The following is a 15362-nucleotide window of genomic DNA, read 5'->3' as shown; positions in this document are numbered from 1 at the left end:
TGGATTCCTCCAACCCAAGTTAGATTAAACTTTTTAAGACTTTCTAAATGTTGCTCGGAGTAAAATAGAGAACCAATTTTACAATCACCAAAAGTGACAGAAAAAAACAACCCAACATCAATGAGGTATAGGCACAATTTTGCCCAACTGTTTATTATAACATATAATATGTTTTAGTGATTAAGTGTTTCTCAGTATGCATGTTGGATTCCTGGAGCAACACTACATGTCTTATAGCTATTTTGTAACTGTGAAATTACTGAGGGGCTGACTGCTATGTATTTTTCTCTTTCTAGCTTTATTCTTGTGTGTTTATGAGAATTATTACTAAAATAACTAAAATACTAAATTGCTAACCCGTTTTTGTAATAAGGTGCATGTCTGGCCATAAAAGTATCATATTATCATTTTACAGAGAAACGCTGTGACACAGTTTTTGTTTCAGAGGATTTTTATTGTTTTTCCAATTCAGATGTATTTATATAGCCCAGTTTGCCTCAGAGGGCTTCACAGCATACGACACCCTCTGTCCTTGGACCCTCACGATGATAAGATAGAAATCCCGTCAAAAAAACTCTTTAACAGAGAAAGAAAAAATGTTTGAAACCTCAGGAGGAGCAGCTGAGGAGGGATCCCTCTCCCAAACAGGACAACGCTCTGCTACAACACACTCCCCATCTGTCTTCCTCTTTGTGGCCCTCAGGCTCCTGATATAGTTTTACTCTAAACAGTAACCCTTTGACACCGGCACTTTGAGCCCATCCCGGATGTTTTCACCAAAACAATCTCGGTAACATAATCGCCTCTGCTTTTAATGGCTTGACTGGAATCTTCACAGGAAGAACATCTGACCGCCGCCAGATTCTCCTGCTGCTGAGGGGCTTTCACCTTGACTTTAAGGGAATAACTTCCCATTGTTCAGTGTGGTGCTGCTACTACGGTTGTCAGCTGGCTGACGTAACTGTTTTCTGCAGATTATTTTCTACAAGTGTAACTGCATTCATATGCAGGATATGGTCACGGGACAGGACAGGTAATGCTGCATGAAACCGGAAACCTCACTCAAAGACTGAAAACTTTATCTCATGAGGTAAAACTGATGTTGACAGAGTTTTCCTTCAGGGAAATATATTGTATCGCAATACTCAGCATATCACAATATTGTATCGTGATTTAAGTATCGTGATAATACCGTATCATGGATCCTCTGGTGATTCCCACCCCATTCACTAACATGCTCATGGGGGTAAAAACAAAATTGGATGGTGAACACGTCATAAATCTGAAGGTAACTTTGTATGCACACTTATTTTGTGTGCAAAGTGATGACATTTTCATGCACACATCAGTGAACGAGGCCCAGTGAGAGTAAAAACTGCCATAACTGTATGGTATGAATGATGATGATGACAACAGCTCACAGTGTCTGTGATTTTCTAATAAACTGCGTGATTTCACCTTGTCCAGACTTTACTTCAGCCACAGGTGCAGATACATCATCTTAACTATATCAGATATGATGAAAAAGTCTGTAGTGAGTACTGAATAAAAAAAAGTTCATACTCGGGTCAGCGTCAGGTGTCTTGAGTCTGATCGTTGATCTGTGTTTCTGTTTGTGTGTCGTGACTTTTCTGCTGTTTCATCCACATGGCTGCGTACAGACCTCCCTGGGCCAGCAGCTCCTCGTGTCTGAATAGAGCGGGCGATGACAAGAACAAAGAGGAGAAAATGGGATGAGACAGGATAGAAAGCAAAATTACCAAAACTACATCATCAAAAAAAGGGTCAGTAACTCCTCCTGTCGCTTTGATTCTGCTTCCTGGCAGAGGCATTCATGTAATTTTCAGTTTCCCCTGTCGACGTGTATTTATATTCTCATCTTCAAATGCTCAAATTCAGAATGTGGATAAAAACACTTGAGAGGAAAGTCAGAGGAGTCACTCAGGAGAGCTCAAACCTCGACCCAGTACTGACCTGTCATCATGCAGCTGACAAAACTGCAACCACCTTTAGGTTTTGTGTTTATCATTTAGGATTAAATTTAAGAAACAGACAACTCAGGTGCCAGAATAACATAATGGCATCGTACCTTTCTGCAAGCCATGGATGCTTTCAATTTCGACGCTTCATACAAATCATAACATATATAAAGTGAGGTAGTGTATGAGCTGACTTTGGCATTAAGAGATGGAGTGACACCTAGATGAGATGCCTGCCGAGCTGCAGACCACTGTTTGAAAACAACAAAACTGGTTGTGTTGTAGTAACACATTGCTGCGTTTCTAGCCACCAAATGTAGGTGTTTTTTTGTGACCCGTCACTCATTTTCCACCAGGGATAGTGCCACAAAAAGCAGGAACATTTTTACCAACATATCCCTGTGTTTTCTGCCGAGACAGTGCTGCGAATAGTGTTTGATTTTTTACAGGGACGTTGCTGCATGTTCTGGCGGGGAATGCACCACCAAAACTGGGTATTTGAAGCCAAAACATGATCTTTTTTCAAACCACAACCAAGTGGTGTTTGTGCTTTAACCTAACCACACATTAACCACAGTGTGGTTGATACGTATCCATTACATAGTAATGTACACATGTAATGTATCCGTGGTTTGCAGAAACAAACAATGCCAATATTTTTTTCTGATGATTGGGTTGGTACGGAAGCGTATTGCATTCACTTGACAAATAAAAAAAATCTGTTTTATTAAGTAATTTTTTCTGTTTTTCTGAGTATTTTTTTCTGAGTTAATAGAACAACAGATGCTTTCATTCCTTTCTTGAGAGCTCAATATAATGGAAGCAAACATGACCCGCTTGTTTAGTTTAATCCAGTTTTACTTTGTTTTGGGTTTGAGACACTGGGAGATACTCCTGTCTTTAAGTCATATAGATGGTGTCATCATTAGTTTGTCGACTTTACGCAGGCACCTTACTCAAGAAAGGAATGAAAGCGTCTGTTGTTCTATTGCTCTCTTAACTCAGAAAAAAATACTCAGAAAAACAGAAAAAAATTACCACGAAAAACAGAAAAAAATACTCAATAAAACAAATTTTTTTTTATTTGTCAAGTGAATGCAATATGCTTCCGTAGGTTGGGAATAAAATAGCACGTGGTAAAGAACCCAACTTTGGATATCCAACATTAGACTTTTCCTATCATCTCTTTAACACAAATAAAAAAGAAGAAAGGGGAGAAAAAATGTAAGAGGACAACCCTGTCTCCTAGAATAGAGTTTGCACAAAACAAATCTGCATTCAGAAACACAATTTGTAAGACATGTAATTCCACCTTGGCTACACACACATATAGCAACAATACAAAACTCATAATTCCAAAAATGTTCTGGTGAGACCTGAAATAATCTTTGTAATAACCTAAAAAAATACCAATAATACACATTCACTGAACATAATTATAAAATAAAGCATGTACGCTCACTCACTGTCTCGAGGTGTCATAACCTGGGTAGGTCAGCCTATCATCTTACTGCTCCTCATTTTACATATGGTTCTTTCTTTGCCATAGTTCTTTCCTGCTGCTGTTTTACGTGCCCTTGACCTCCCCATCACCACCCAGTCTTGACGGATTCATCGGCCTCATATGCCTCATCAGCCATTACCCTCAGAGTCATCAGCCATCACCTCCACCAGTGTCTGTCTATACTGTACATGCTGGCAAGCTGTTCATTGCCAACTCAGACACTTCATAATAACCATAAGTAAATGGGAAATGAGTAGTTAATTAAACTTTTTTAAACAGTAATTTTACTATTAACAAAAAATGAAACACACATTTTAACATTTTATACACTATATTAAGTATTCGTTTCAGGTTAATAATTTGTTTGTAAACTGTCTATAAACATTATTAATGTGGCCGTTTATTTATGTTTTACAAACAAACTATTAATCATGTACACATACTTAATATAGAAATATAAGCTGTTATGATGTGTGCCGTGATAAACTGTTAAAAGACCATTATAGAAACAAAAGGAAAAAAGAGGAGCAGGCGAGGAGAAGGTGGGTCACTGATAATGTCTTGTGACACCAGAGCTGCTTTAAAAACAAAGTTGAGCTGTATAAAAATCCTCCTGCAGACTTTGACCAACTTTACTATGAATTAGTAAAACCACAAGTGTGTTACTGTCTGGACCGCCAGACGGAAAGAGAGCAGGAGAGAGAAACTCAGCGAGGGTCAGAAATAGAGGATGCCGAGAAAAAGAAAGAACAAGTCGATGCTGAGGAAACAAGCAGAAAGGAGGGCACATGGGCAGAGAGAGTTAAAGGGGTCAATCTGAAGGCAAGACACGAAGGTGGAAGTTAAAGTGGAGGAGGAAGAGGCGAAAGGGGAAGAGAAGAATGACGCTACAGCTCGTCTTATCTCAGCCCAGTCACCAGAAGACAGTGTTAGCATTGTGCGATTCTGCAAACCACGAGTACGTTATATTTGTATGTTTCATATGTGTCATATCAACATTTCTAAAGTGACATAATATATGAGCTGACTTTGTCACCTAGGTGAGACACCTGCCAACCTGCAGACCACTGTTCCAGAACAACAAACAACAAAACCAGTTGTATTTTAGTGATTAGTTCAGGGACAGGGTTCTTGTTCTGCAAGTTAACTTATCAGAGGAGATTTCCACAGGAGTAAAATGCGATGTCTCAAAGGGGAAGTAAAGGCTAATATACCCTATATATAGTGATATAGGGATCCATTTTTCTCTGGACTCCTAAAAAAAAATTAATTCCGGAATTTATGAAGTCTGGGGCAGAAGATGATCATATGACTCAGATTACAAGAAGAGGCATCTGTTATATTGGTCCACAAAATTAGGATATATTTCAGATAGTCAAGGTTTGCTGAAATGGACTCCTTTCAGCATTGACAGTATAAAAACAAAATCAGGGAGTGCGGCAAAATGCCACCTACCTACTTTTGTTTATACAGAATGCACCTTTTTCGGGGCAATGGGGGCGTGAGCAAGTAACAAAACGTGTAGCTCAGCGTGTGACGTAAACAGTGACGTGGGAGGGAAGCCGCGGCTGGTCAGNGTTTCCCTCTTGCTACTAGCTGCTTGCTAATTCCTGCTATCAGCTGTTTCCTGTTTATCCACCGCCAGTGGGTCCCACGTGCGGCGTCATCAACAGCTCCTCCCACAAGTGTTCAACAGCCCCTCCCGTGGCGGAAGGCCACCTCGGTCTGTTTAAACGAAAAGGGTTCCGTCAATATATCTACCCTATGAGGTGGAAAATTGGGCACCTCGGACCAACTCGCCAATCCGGCTCTGTGTGTCTAAACGCTTGCAGCTTGCCGGCAAAACGGCCCAACATTCGCGGAAAATCTGTCAGTGTAAAAGGGGCTTGCGTAATACCTTGAATTGTAGAGGCCGCAGCCTGACACAAGGAGTAGTTGAACATATATTATGGACAGCTTTGTTCCATCATTGATCTGTTGAATTTGCCCCAAGCTCATGCTCCCAAGCATTTTTGGTTTTGACAACCGAATGACTATCAAGAGCCATTAATTTGTCATAAATCTTGGATATTAGCGAATTCTGATGAGGATTAAAGGTCTTTTTACCAAGAACTTGCTGCCTTTCCTACCAGGACAGTGCCACCATCAACAAGCATTTTAAGCCAAAATCTGGTCTTTTTCTAACAACGTAACCACATGTTAACCACAGCCTCGTTTCAATGTATCTGCCACATAATAATGTACAAATGTAATGCATCTGTGGATTGCAGAAACGTACAATACTGTCATTAATTCTGGTGTTTGAGTTGCTTATCTTAAAAACAGTACATCAATTTAACATTCCTTTATCTTAAAACTGATGGAGATTGAACCATCTGAGACACTAAGACTCAGCAGAGTGTGTGGGTGAAGATCTTTACAAAAACACCTAAAAATATAAGTCTGGACGCAGGTTGTGTTCACATGTAAACAGTGTTTTTCCAGAATTAGCGGTCTAAGCATAGACGTAGTCCTCGTAAAGAATGTTAAGCACGGGACAGCCTGAGGACGTGATGAGGCCTCTTCCTGTCTCTGTTTGATGATACACTCCCACACTTTGTGGCAGAAACTGTGTGTATTCTGACACCGGAGGTTAAATGGGCCTGTCTGGTGTTTACATCACAGTGTCGATGAAAAGATGAATCCTTTTTGGTTGGTGTTCCCCCTCAACACGCCTGCAGGGGGGCAAACAGAGGCCCTGCATGTGTTTACAGCCCTGAATGTGACCATGTGACCAACGCATCTCTCAGGTGTGTTCTCACCTTAGTGTTAATAATATGGACAATATATTCATCTGGGTGATCTCTGTTTATCTGAATTTATATATTTNGTGTGTGTGTGTGTGTGTGTGTGGTGTGTTGTGGTCCATCAGTCTCTGGGGCTGAGAGAGAAGGGTTTAAGGGTCACACACTCTGAGGTTTTGATCTACAGATAACAAATTTGTGAGCACTTAGGACACACAGAATCATTCAGGGGTGTCACATGAACACACACACACACACACACACACACACACACACACACACACAAATGCATCAGTGGCTGTTGAGACGATCTCACCTTCCTCTCTCTGCTATCTGTCCATTGTTAACCACCAGGATCTGGTTTGCTCCGACGATGGTGGACAACCTGCAACGTCACACAAACATTATTCCTTGTAATCTAATAAAGGCATGAATAAGGTGGTTATAAAACTTTCTCATCATTGATAAAATCGTTCAGACAAAATCAAACATGATTAATATTATCAAAACTTTTTAGACTTGGCTTCTCTGTTTTCTCTGGCAATCTTAAAAAGACCTAAAATTAGAAACACATCAATCAACCTATCAATGAATTTAAGGGCATCATAAACAATGTGGTGACAGAGACATGTGCTTGTTTTTCTTGAGAGGCCACTGTGTTTGAATAGTTGTTGTTTTATTGTGAATTTTTGCATTATATGTTGTATTTGTTGCATTTTAAATGGCTGCTACCTCGGCAGGGTCTCTCGCATAAAAGAGATTTTCAATCTAAAAGGGGCTTCCTGGTTAAATACAGGTTAGATAAATAAATAAATAGCACAAAGTATTTGTGTCTTCCTACTGCACAGACAGCTGACTTTTATGAAAAGACCAATAAAATACTTCTTTAAAGGCTAATCCTGGTTTATCAGAAGTCATCTTTGTAGTCCTGTGAGCTGTTTCGATATAAAAACCCACTTCATTTGGGGGTAAAACTGAAAGTGAGCACATGCGTAATGTTGGCAGTAACTCCTAAATTAACCGTGTGCTCAAAACAACGCCAAAGTTGCACCAGGTAGTCATCTAACAATCTTGACTGATACATATACTGCAAGTAAGAAAAAAAACATGTATTTTTGGATTTTTCTGGTGAACTGTCCCTTTGAGTTGGAGCTTTGTGTATCTTGGATTCCTTTTGTGAAATATTTCTAGGCACTGAGCCGGCAATATGAATTACAGCACTATCATTATCAACAGAAATAATGGCCAGAGCTGAAAAGACAGGATTTAAGTTGTAATGAACCAGAAATACGCTTTAAACACATGTGTGTACAGGAGGCAGCAGATCAAAGACCAGTGTCAACACAGCACTTTGGAATCAAAGAAATAAAGTAATGGAGATAGTGATTCCAGAGGTGAAAGGGGTCGATAAGAGGAGGATAAGACGAGGAAATGGGAATGGAGGGAGACACGTGCTGCAGAAAGAGAGAGTAGGAGGAAGTCGTAATGTGTGGTTAGATGTTAAATATGTTCAGCTGTCTTATAAAAGTAAAATACACAGTCATTCCTCAGTAATCACTAACACACACACACACACACACACACACTTCAGCTCTGTCATTTCTGACACACACGTGCAACAAACCGACGCACAGCTACGCGTGTTGCTCCGGGTCGGAGAACTCTGCATGAACTTGTCTGTAAATTATTAAAGTTAATATTTATGACCGGTCTCTGATGAGAGTCTGATTAAAGACACAGCGATCTAAATGGCTCTGAGCTCTTTGTGATGTGACCTGATGGGAAGTCGGAGGATTATCAAGGTGCTGGAAGATTTTACATTCATGTGTATTTCAGTGTTTTTCTTTAAGAAAATGTGTGAGATAAATGTATGAATCTGAAAATAGGTTTTTAAAGAGAGTGGGGGACATGTCGCCCCCATTCCTCAGTGGAAATTAAACCCTTGTGCATGACACTGTGTGCAGAACAAAAAAAAAGAAACCTAGAGCTCTCCAAACTGCTGAATGTCACTTTAAGCTTCAGCAGAGCCACCACTCTGCTTTAATGTCATCAAGGCTATCTTTGGACGTCCACCTTCAATATTTGATAGAAAACCTCGGTCAAAGGTAGAAATATCTCTCCTCAGAGACTGCAGACGTCAAAGGTTTTTTTATCCGCTCATTCAGGCTTTACAGCAGGAAGAAAACACACAGTGTGTTTACGTGCAGGTAGTTTAATGTCCTGTTTTTAATGTGGGGTCCAGGATAAACTTTATAGTGCACGTTCTCGTCTGCTGGCAGCAGTGAAGGATAAAATGGCATCAACCCAGACGTGAATGTTTATGACACAAATTCACAGTTGGCATTGTTAACTGGAAGAATTTGGGATCATTCAGCAGCTAAACTGGGGCCACAGGATGGTTTTATAGCAGTGGTTCCCAACTGGTGGGTCGAACTCATTCTCACTCCGACCTCGTCACATATCGACGTTGGTCATGGACCTCCCACATCCAGATATGATGAGAGAGGCACCCTGGGTGCGTTGATTGTTGACGTTCTGGGACGCTGTGTCAAGTTCTGCCTGTTACATGCATTGTCTTCTTTCAAGATACACTTCTGTGTCTCTTTCAAAATAAAAGCACTACATCTGTACAACACTGTGAATTGACTTTTTTTTTTCCTTCAACAACAAAAACATGTGGTTAGGTTTAGGAAAGAAGAACAGGGTTTGGCTTTCACAGGAAATTTAACGTTAACATACAGTCTCTTTCAAAATAAATGCACTACGCCGGTACAACAACGTGATTTGACTTTTTTTTCCTCCAACAACTAATGCACGTGGTTGGGTTTCGGCAACAAGAACACATGGTAAGGTCGAGAGAAAGAGAACAGGGTTTGGTTTTATAATCTTACAGGACGCGAACACTTCTGAAAGTCGGTGTTTGTTGGACCCATCAACCACCCCTCCCACCAACCCTTCTCAGACTTCTGCTACTTTAACTTGCGTTCTTGTCCCGCCGGGTGCCGTTAAACAATAACAGCAACCAGCCTCATATCATGGCGACGTGAAAAGACGGCTTTTTTCATTGGTATCTGACGCCGGAAATCACTGACCAAGTGGCAGTTTGACTTTGGAGTGAGACCAGGTTGATATATCACGATACAACAAACACATGCAAACCAACATATGCAAAGGCGTAGGTTTTGTTTCAACATTTAGGGAGGGGGACACATATGAAACGGGATCATTGGGGTCCTCTGCCAAAAAAATTTTAGCGTCAAAGACTCTAAAAATGCACCAATTTGTGCCTTTTCTGCATCAATTTATGGAGTAAATATCTAAAATGTAGCCAAAATAAAAGCCCTCTGCTACTTTTATGCACCTGCAAGATTTGGAAATGTATATTTCTTGAGAATGCAATTTAACAATAAGGACTTAAGTATTTATTCTTATGAACATACCTATCTAATGTAAACTTTTTGGACGATGTTTCTGATTGTTTCTGATGACTAATATGACTAATTGCAAACTCACAGCCACTCCTACTTCTCTTTGTTACAAAACTGTTTGCCTGATGAAGGTTAAGTCACCGAAACATTGCAGCATTAAAATCATTATTTTTGCAAGTCAGACAGGACGCGGGAGTTGTTCTACTTGTTTGGTTGTTCTAAAAGACCCTCTAAGGTGCCATATGTTCAGTTTTCCCTGTTAACTACATTACATTTTAACAGTTTTAAGCCTGCTTTTGGTGCTGGTAAAAATTTGCATTAGCTTTATCACAATGAACCATGCTGTAAATGCACTGTCCAAACTAAGCTAGTAGCTAGTGTTCAGGGTACTTCCACCCTCTTGTCCAAATACTTCTGGCTCCAGAAAGCCCAGATGTTGACTTAAGGCTTCAAAACAGGAGTCCACAAACCAGTGGGTGACCTTATGGTACATCCGAATTTCAAGAGAGAATGCAGGAATGAATCCAAGTAAAAAATAAAATAAAAGCGTGCAGTATGAGGAAAAGACAGGTTTTTAAAACCATGAAACCTTAAGACAGTTAAACATACTTAGAATGATCCATCCTTTAAGTGTTCAACCAAGTCACTGCATATCACTACCACCTACTTATATCTCTCTTAACTGTAGATGACAGGGTGGGGACTTGGTTTTATCAGCAGATTGCTACCATGCTCAGGAAAAGGAAAACATTCCCTCCATCCAATATCCGGAGTTGATTAAAGAGACACTTCATCTCACCCTTCAAAATGAAATCATGATCTGTCTGTTGTGATTGTGTGTTTTCATTTTATTGGAGGCCTAACTGATTAAGCCAATAAACAGGCCTGATCCTACGAGCAGACGCCATCTGTTGCTGCTATTGGAAGATTAAGAGGCTGGTGGATCAACTTATTTAAAGACTGATGGTCAATATGAAGTCTGAGACCCAACCTGCAGCATATAATTAATTTCAAAAGGAAGATGATGAATAAAAACGAGCTCAGAGCTCAGCCGGTGTCATCGCTAGTCACAGATGATTAGTCACAGTCAACATCTGTAAACAATGTCTGTATGCATGGGTCAGAGTTTCCATACAGGTGCGCACATTCTCATGTGTGTGTCATGACACGGCATAAGAGTCTACAGCCATGCTAGTAACTCTCGCAGGCTCTGCCAGGCCCCCAGGAAGTGTGCTGGGCTTTGAAGCCAATTTTCATAGTGACCAAACAGTGATACTGCAATTCCTGGGGTCCATCACGTGATGCCATGCAGCCCAAAAAGACTTTTTCCCATCAACTTACATTATGAAAGAACGTTTGTAAATCAGTGGATACAATTTTTTTGAGCAAAACAACCCCCACGAAATGACCCTTTCAGTATCAGGAATTGATCCATTCCATCAGATAATATTTAACACAGTCTAGAAGAGCCCCACAATTAAATCATTTTCTCCCCACTCAAACTGGCGGAGCACTAAACTAGAAGTTGGCCATCTGGCCAGTGGACATCTCTTTTATGTCTACTCTATGGGCCACACAATGCGGAAGCAGTGCTAGTGGTCTGTGTAATTTTATATGCAGTAGTTGAACCAATTTGCGTCATACGCCACTGAACATCTCTCACAGGAATGAACGGGGCCCCGCCATCAATGTCGTATCCAGTTTCTTATAACACATCCATTGGCTGTACTGTGTACAATGTGCTTTAAGTTAACTGCTAAGATCAGCATTTAATGTGCTCAAAATGACAACGCTAACATGTCGATAGTGCTGCACGATTAATCTAATCGCAATCGCAATCGCGATGTCAGGCTGTGCGATTACATAACCGCATAAAAGGCTGCGATTTAATGTAGGCTAAATAAATGTTAACGTGTGTGCCTGTGAACGTGACTGCCTCTCCTGTAGTGTGTGGAGTTTGTTGACATCACGCCCACAAGCTATCCTGGTGCGTGCAGCCGGCGTGCAGCAGTGACCAACACAGACGCTGAAGAAGAGCGTCCCGTGGCAACACGACCAATCTATAACAACACTTGAGACAACACAGGGAAAAGTAGGAAGAGTGCATGCGAGAGAAAGCCGAGCCGTATAACGTTAAAGACAAAGAGACAACTGAAAGCCGCCAGAGCCTCATAAAACAACATCCAAGCACAGTTAAGCAAACATTTGTAAGTGTCACGGGGAAATCATGGACTCCATAACAAATGAAAAATTGAGCAACTTTGCTCGGGTTCAGCCCACTTGACATGCTGCTGTGTTGTGCTATGGCATGCTGGAATTTGTCATTTACGTGACAACGCCTGAATGCAACACAAGCTCGCTCCGCTGTGTGTACAGTTTGTGTTTATGTTTATTTTATTTAAGAAGGGACAGTGCACATTAATTAACATGATCACTTAAGTCACGTAAATGTGCCAAATTTAGCCATACAGGCTAATTTTCATCTGCAGATGTGCTGCGCTGCTGTGTGAGCAGCGTGTTTGACTGTGCTCAGTCTGTTGATGGTCATTAACACACTGTCTGTCCATAACAATAACTATGTCAGGTCAGTGCCCCCCTAATATAATGTAGGGGAAACACTGAATCAAGCAAAAAGACTCACGATACCATTTATTTATTATATTTTATTGTAATTATATTGTAATCGCAATCGCAATCGCAATATTGTCCACCATAATCGCAATCGCACATTTTTATCAAATCATGCAGCACTACATGTCGATGCCAATGACTATATACAAAGATGGACAATGGGTCTTTACTTCCTCCAATTGTACAAAAATGAAATCAAAATATCCCAGATACGGCTGCTGCCAGCGGCGATCTCCACCTGTATTTAGTTCCCACCTTCCAGCCAATCTTGAGCAGCACTTTTGATTGCAAGCAAACCAAATGGCACACACAGCTGTCAATTATGACATCAGCCCTCCTTTTTATTGCATTTAATAGCAAGTTAAAACAGAACTTATCAGAAAACACTGCATTATGAGAACGACCTAAAAAATAGGAGCCATCTTTGCTAAAAATGTATTTGACTTGTATTTTGATCTTCTAGTTTGGCCCATGTCCCATCTGCTAGAATCACGGGGTGGGGTTTATTACTTTCACTGCAGCCAGCCACCAGGGGGCGATCACGATGTTTTGGCTTCACTATTGGGGAGCTGCCATGTCGTCCATCTTTATATCCAGTCTATGGGCGATGTTTAGCATTTATAATGTTTACCATATTAACCATTTTATTTTACCATGTATGCTAACATTTGCTAATTAGCACTAGCAAAACACAGCTGAGGTTGATGGGAATGTAATTAGTTAAGTGGATATTTGGTCATAACCTAGATACTGGACAAACAGAACATTTTACCTGATGATAGGGCAGCAGGCTGAGCAAAGCACCCCAGACATCCCTGTCCCCGGCAACGCTTTCCAGCTCCTCCTGGGGGACCCCAAGGTTTTCCCAGGCCCGACAAGTTATGTAATCCCTCCAGTGTGTTCTGGGTCTGCCCCGGGGCCTTCTACTAGTGGGACATGCCCGAAACACCTTGAATAGGAGGCGCCCAGGAGGCATCTGATCAGATGCTCGAACCACCTCAACTGACCCCTTTCGATGCGAAGGAGTGGCAGCTCTACTCCGAGCTCCCTCTGGATGTCCGAGTTCTTTACCCTATCTCTACGGCTGAGCCCAGCCACCCTTCTGAGGCAACTCATTTCAGTCACTTGTATCTGCAATCTCATTCTTTCGGTCATTACCCAGAGTTCATGACCATAGGTGAGGGTTGGGATGTAGATGGACCAGTAAATCGAAAGCTTTGCCTTCCGACTCAGCTCAGTCTTCACCACAACAGTCCGGCAAAGTGCCCACATTACTGCAGAAGCCGTACCAAACCGCCGATCCATCTCATGCTCCATTCTACCCTCACTCGTGAACAAGACCCCGAGATACTTGAACTCCCTCACTTGAGGCAGTACCTCTTTACTTTTTATTCATTCCAGCTGATTAACTAAAGTTTCACTGTCCCTGCGTTGGGTTGGAGCTGTGTCAGACACAGTTTTTTTTGTTTTATGGTTTGTTGTTTGTCTCCAAAAGCCAGCAGGGTCCATGTCTAACAATATGAAGCAGACAACACAGCTCAGTGGTGAAGAAGACTGACTCAGTTGGTCAGTTGGACGGATAACGTGTAATGTTTTCAGTGGAATTTGGAAATCTGTCAAACAAAATATTGTTTTTATATTTTTCCTGTTTGTATTGGAAAACACAAAACACATTTTGAACTTTTCACTTCTGACCAGTTGTGGCCATTTTCTTCTGTCCAAGCATGTTTGTTATTGAATAAGAAAATAACAATCCATAGTGTTTATGATGTCGAACACAGAGGAAATGATAAAAACTGGGTTGTTGCAGGAATCAGCACCACAACTTCTTTGCTCCTGATGTATTTTAATGTCGCGAGTGTCAGAGCCTTTCAAGTCTTTTCCAATATCACTCAGACTGATGAATAACCAGACATCTGTTTCTTTTACTTTTGTTGACCTGTCATCACGCCTCATCTTATATCCTCCAATCAGCTTTTCGTTTAATCTCTCCGTCCCTCTCTTTGTGCCTGATCTAATCCTGTTTTCCTTTCACCACATCCATCACCCATCCTTTTCCTTTCATCTCTTACACTCACATTTGGTTTTTCTTTTCAGTACGTTCCTGTAATCACATTGTAACAGACTCAGTGTCATTTCTATGGCAGAGTGTGTGTTTGTACTCTCAGGGGCCAGATTACAAAGGATTGCACAACTTTTGTGGCTACTAAACCTGCACAAATAAGACAAAAAGAAACTGTGTGACTCTCAAAGCACCCGCAAAGTGGGAAATGCACCTCAAAATGAGCTTCCAGGCAAATAGCATCTTAGTGCTCCTGTGTTATTTGCATGTATCTAAATTAGGTAATGTACACACATTTGGTGCAAAATTATCCCCTTTGTGCAAATGAGCATCACTACAAAAACAGTCCAATTCACCAAGATCGGCACCAACAGTCACACAGTTACAATGAAATTATTTGCAGCTTGGGGAGTTTGTGGTAAGTAAAGTGCATTGAGAGCAACACTCTCAAGTGGTGACGGCAGCAGTGATTGTAGTCAGGTGAAGACATCATAATTTTTTAAACAAGTACAATTTGAAAAACTACGCTTCAATTAGCCTATTAAACCATTGATTTTAAAGTTAACATAAGAAATGGGGCGTCGGTGGCTTAGTGGTAGAGCAGTCACCCCATGTACAAGCGGCCTGGGTTCGACTCCAGCCTGTGGCCCTTTGCTGCATGTCACTCCCTCTCTCTCTCCCTCCTTCACACTCATCTGTCCTATCAATTAAAGGCTTAAAAATAGTATAATAATAATAAAAAAAAGTTAACATAAGAAAAATCAGCAAACTTTCTGTTGCTGCCTTTACAGAGGAGTTTAAGTCGAAATTAGCAATGTTAGCATGCTAACTAATGGTTAATGCAAACTGATAATGAAAAAAATAGACATTACCTGATAAATATCATCATGTTAGTCATTGCCAGCAAAGCTGTGCATAAATTCAGCCTTTTTGGATTGTTAACTGACATTGTATCCAAGTTCAACACTGCATTTT

At 40.9% G+C, this 15362-nt stretch overlaps 1 protein-coding gene across 1 annotated transcript in view; it reads right to left on the bottom strand.

The window, feature by feature from the left end:
- Positions 1 to 454: 454 nt before the first annotated feature.
- abcb6b (ATP-binding cassette, sub-family B (MDR/TAP), member 6b) overlaps positions 455 to 15362 on the bottom strand; it is a 48350-nt gene continuing 33442 nt past the window's right edge. Inside the window, exons 18-19 of the mRNA XM_050048632.1 lie at positions 6583 to 6651; positions 455 to 1689 (exon numbers count right to left, since the gene is read on the bottom strand). Coding sequence (XP_049904589.1) covers positions 1575 to 1689; positions 6583 to 6651 — 184 coding nt within the window. The 3' untranslated portion in view covers positions 455 to 1574. The remainder of the gene's footprint in view (positions 1690 to 6582; positions 6652 to 15362) is intronic.

This window comes from Epinephelus moara, chromosome 7, assembly GCF_006386435.1.
Source record: "Epinephelus moara isolate mb chromosome 7, YSFRI_EMoa_1.0, whole genome shotgun sequence".
NCBI classification, from domain to species: domain Eukaryota; kingdom Metazoa; phylum Chordata; class Actinopteri; order Perciformes; family Serranidae; genus Epinephelus; species Epinephelus moara.
This window is presented reverse-complemented; position numbering and strand designations above follow the sequence as displayed.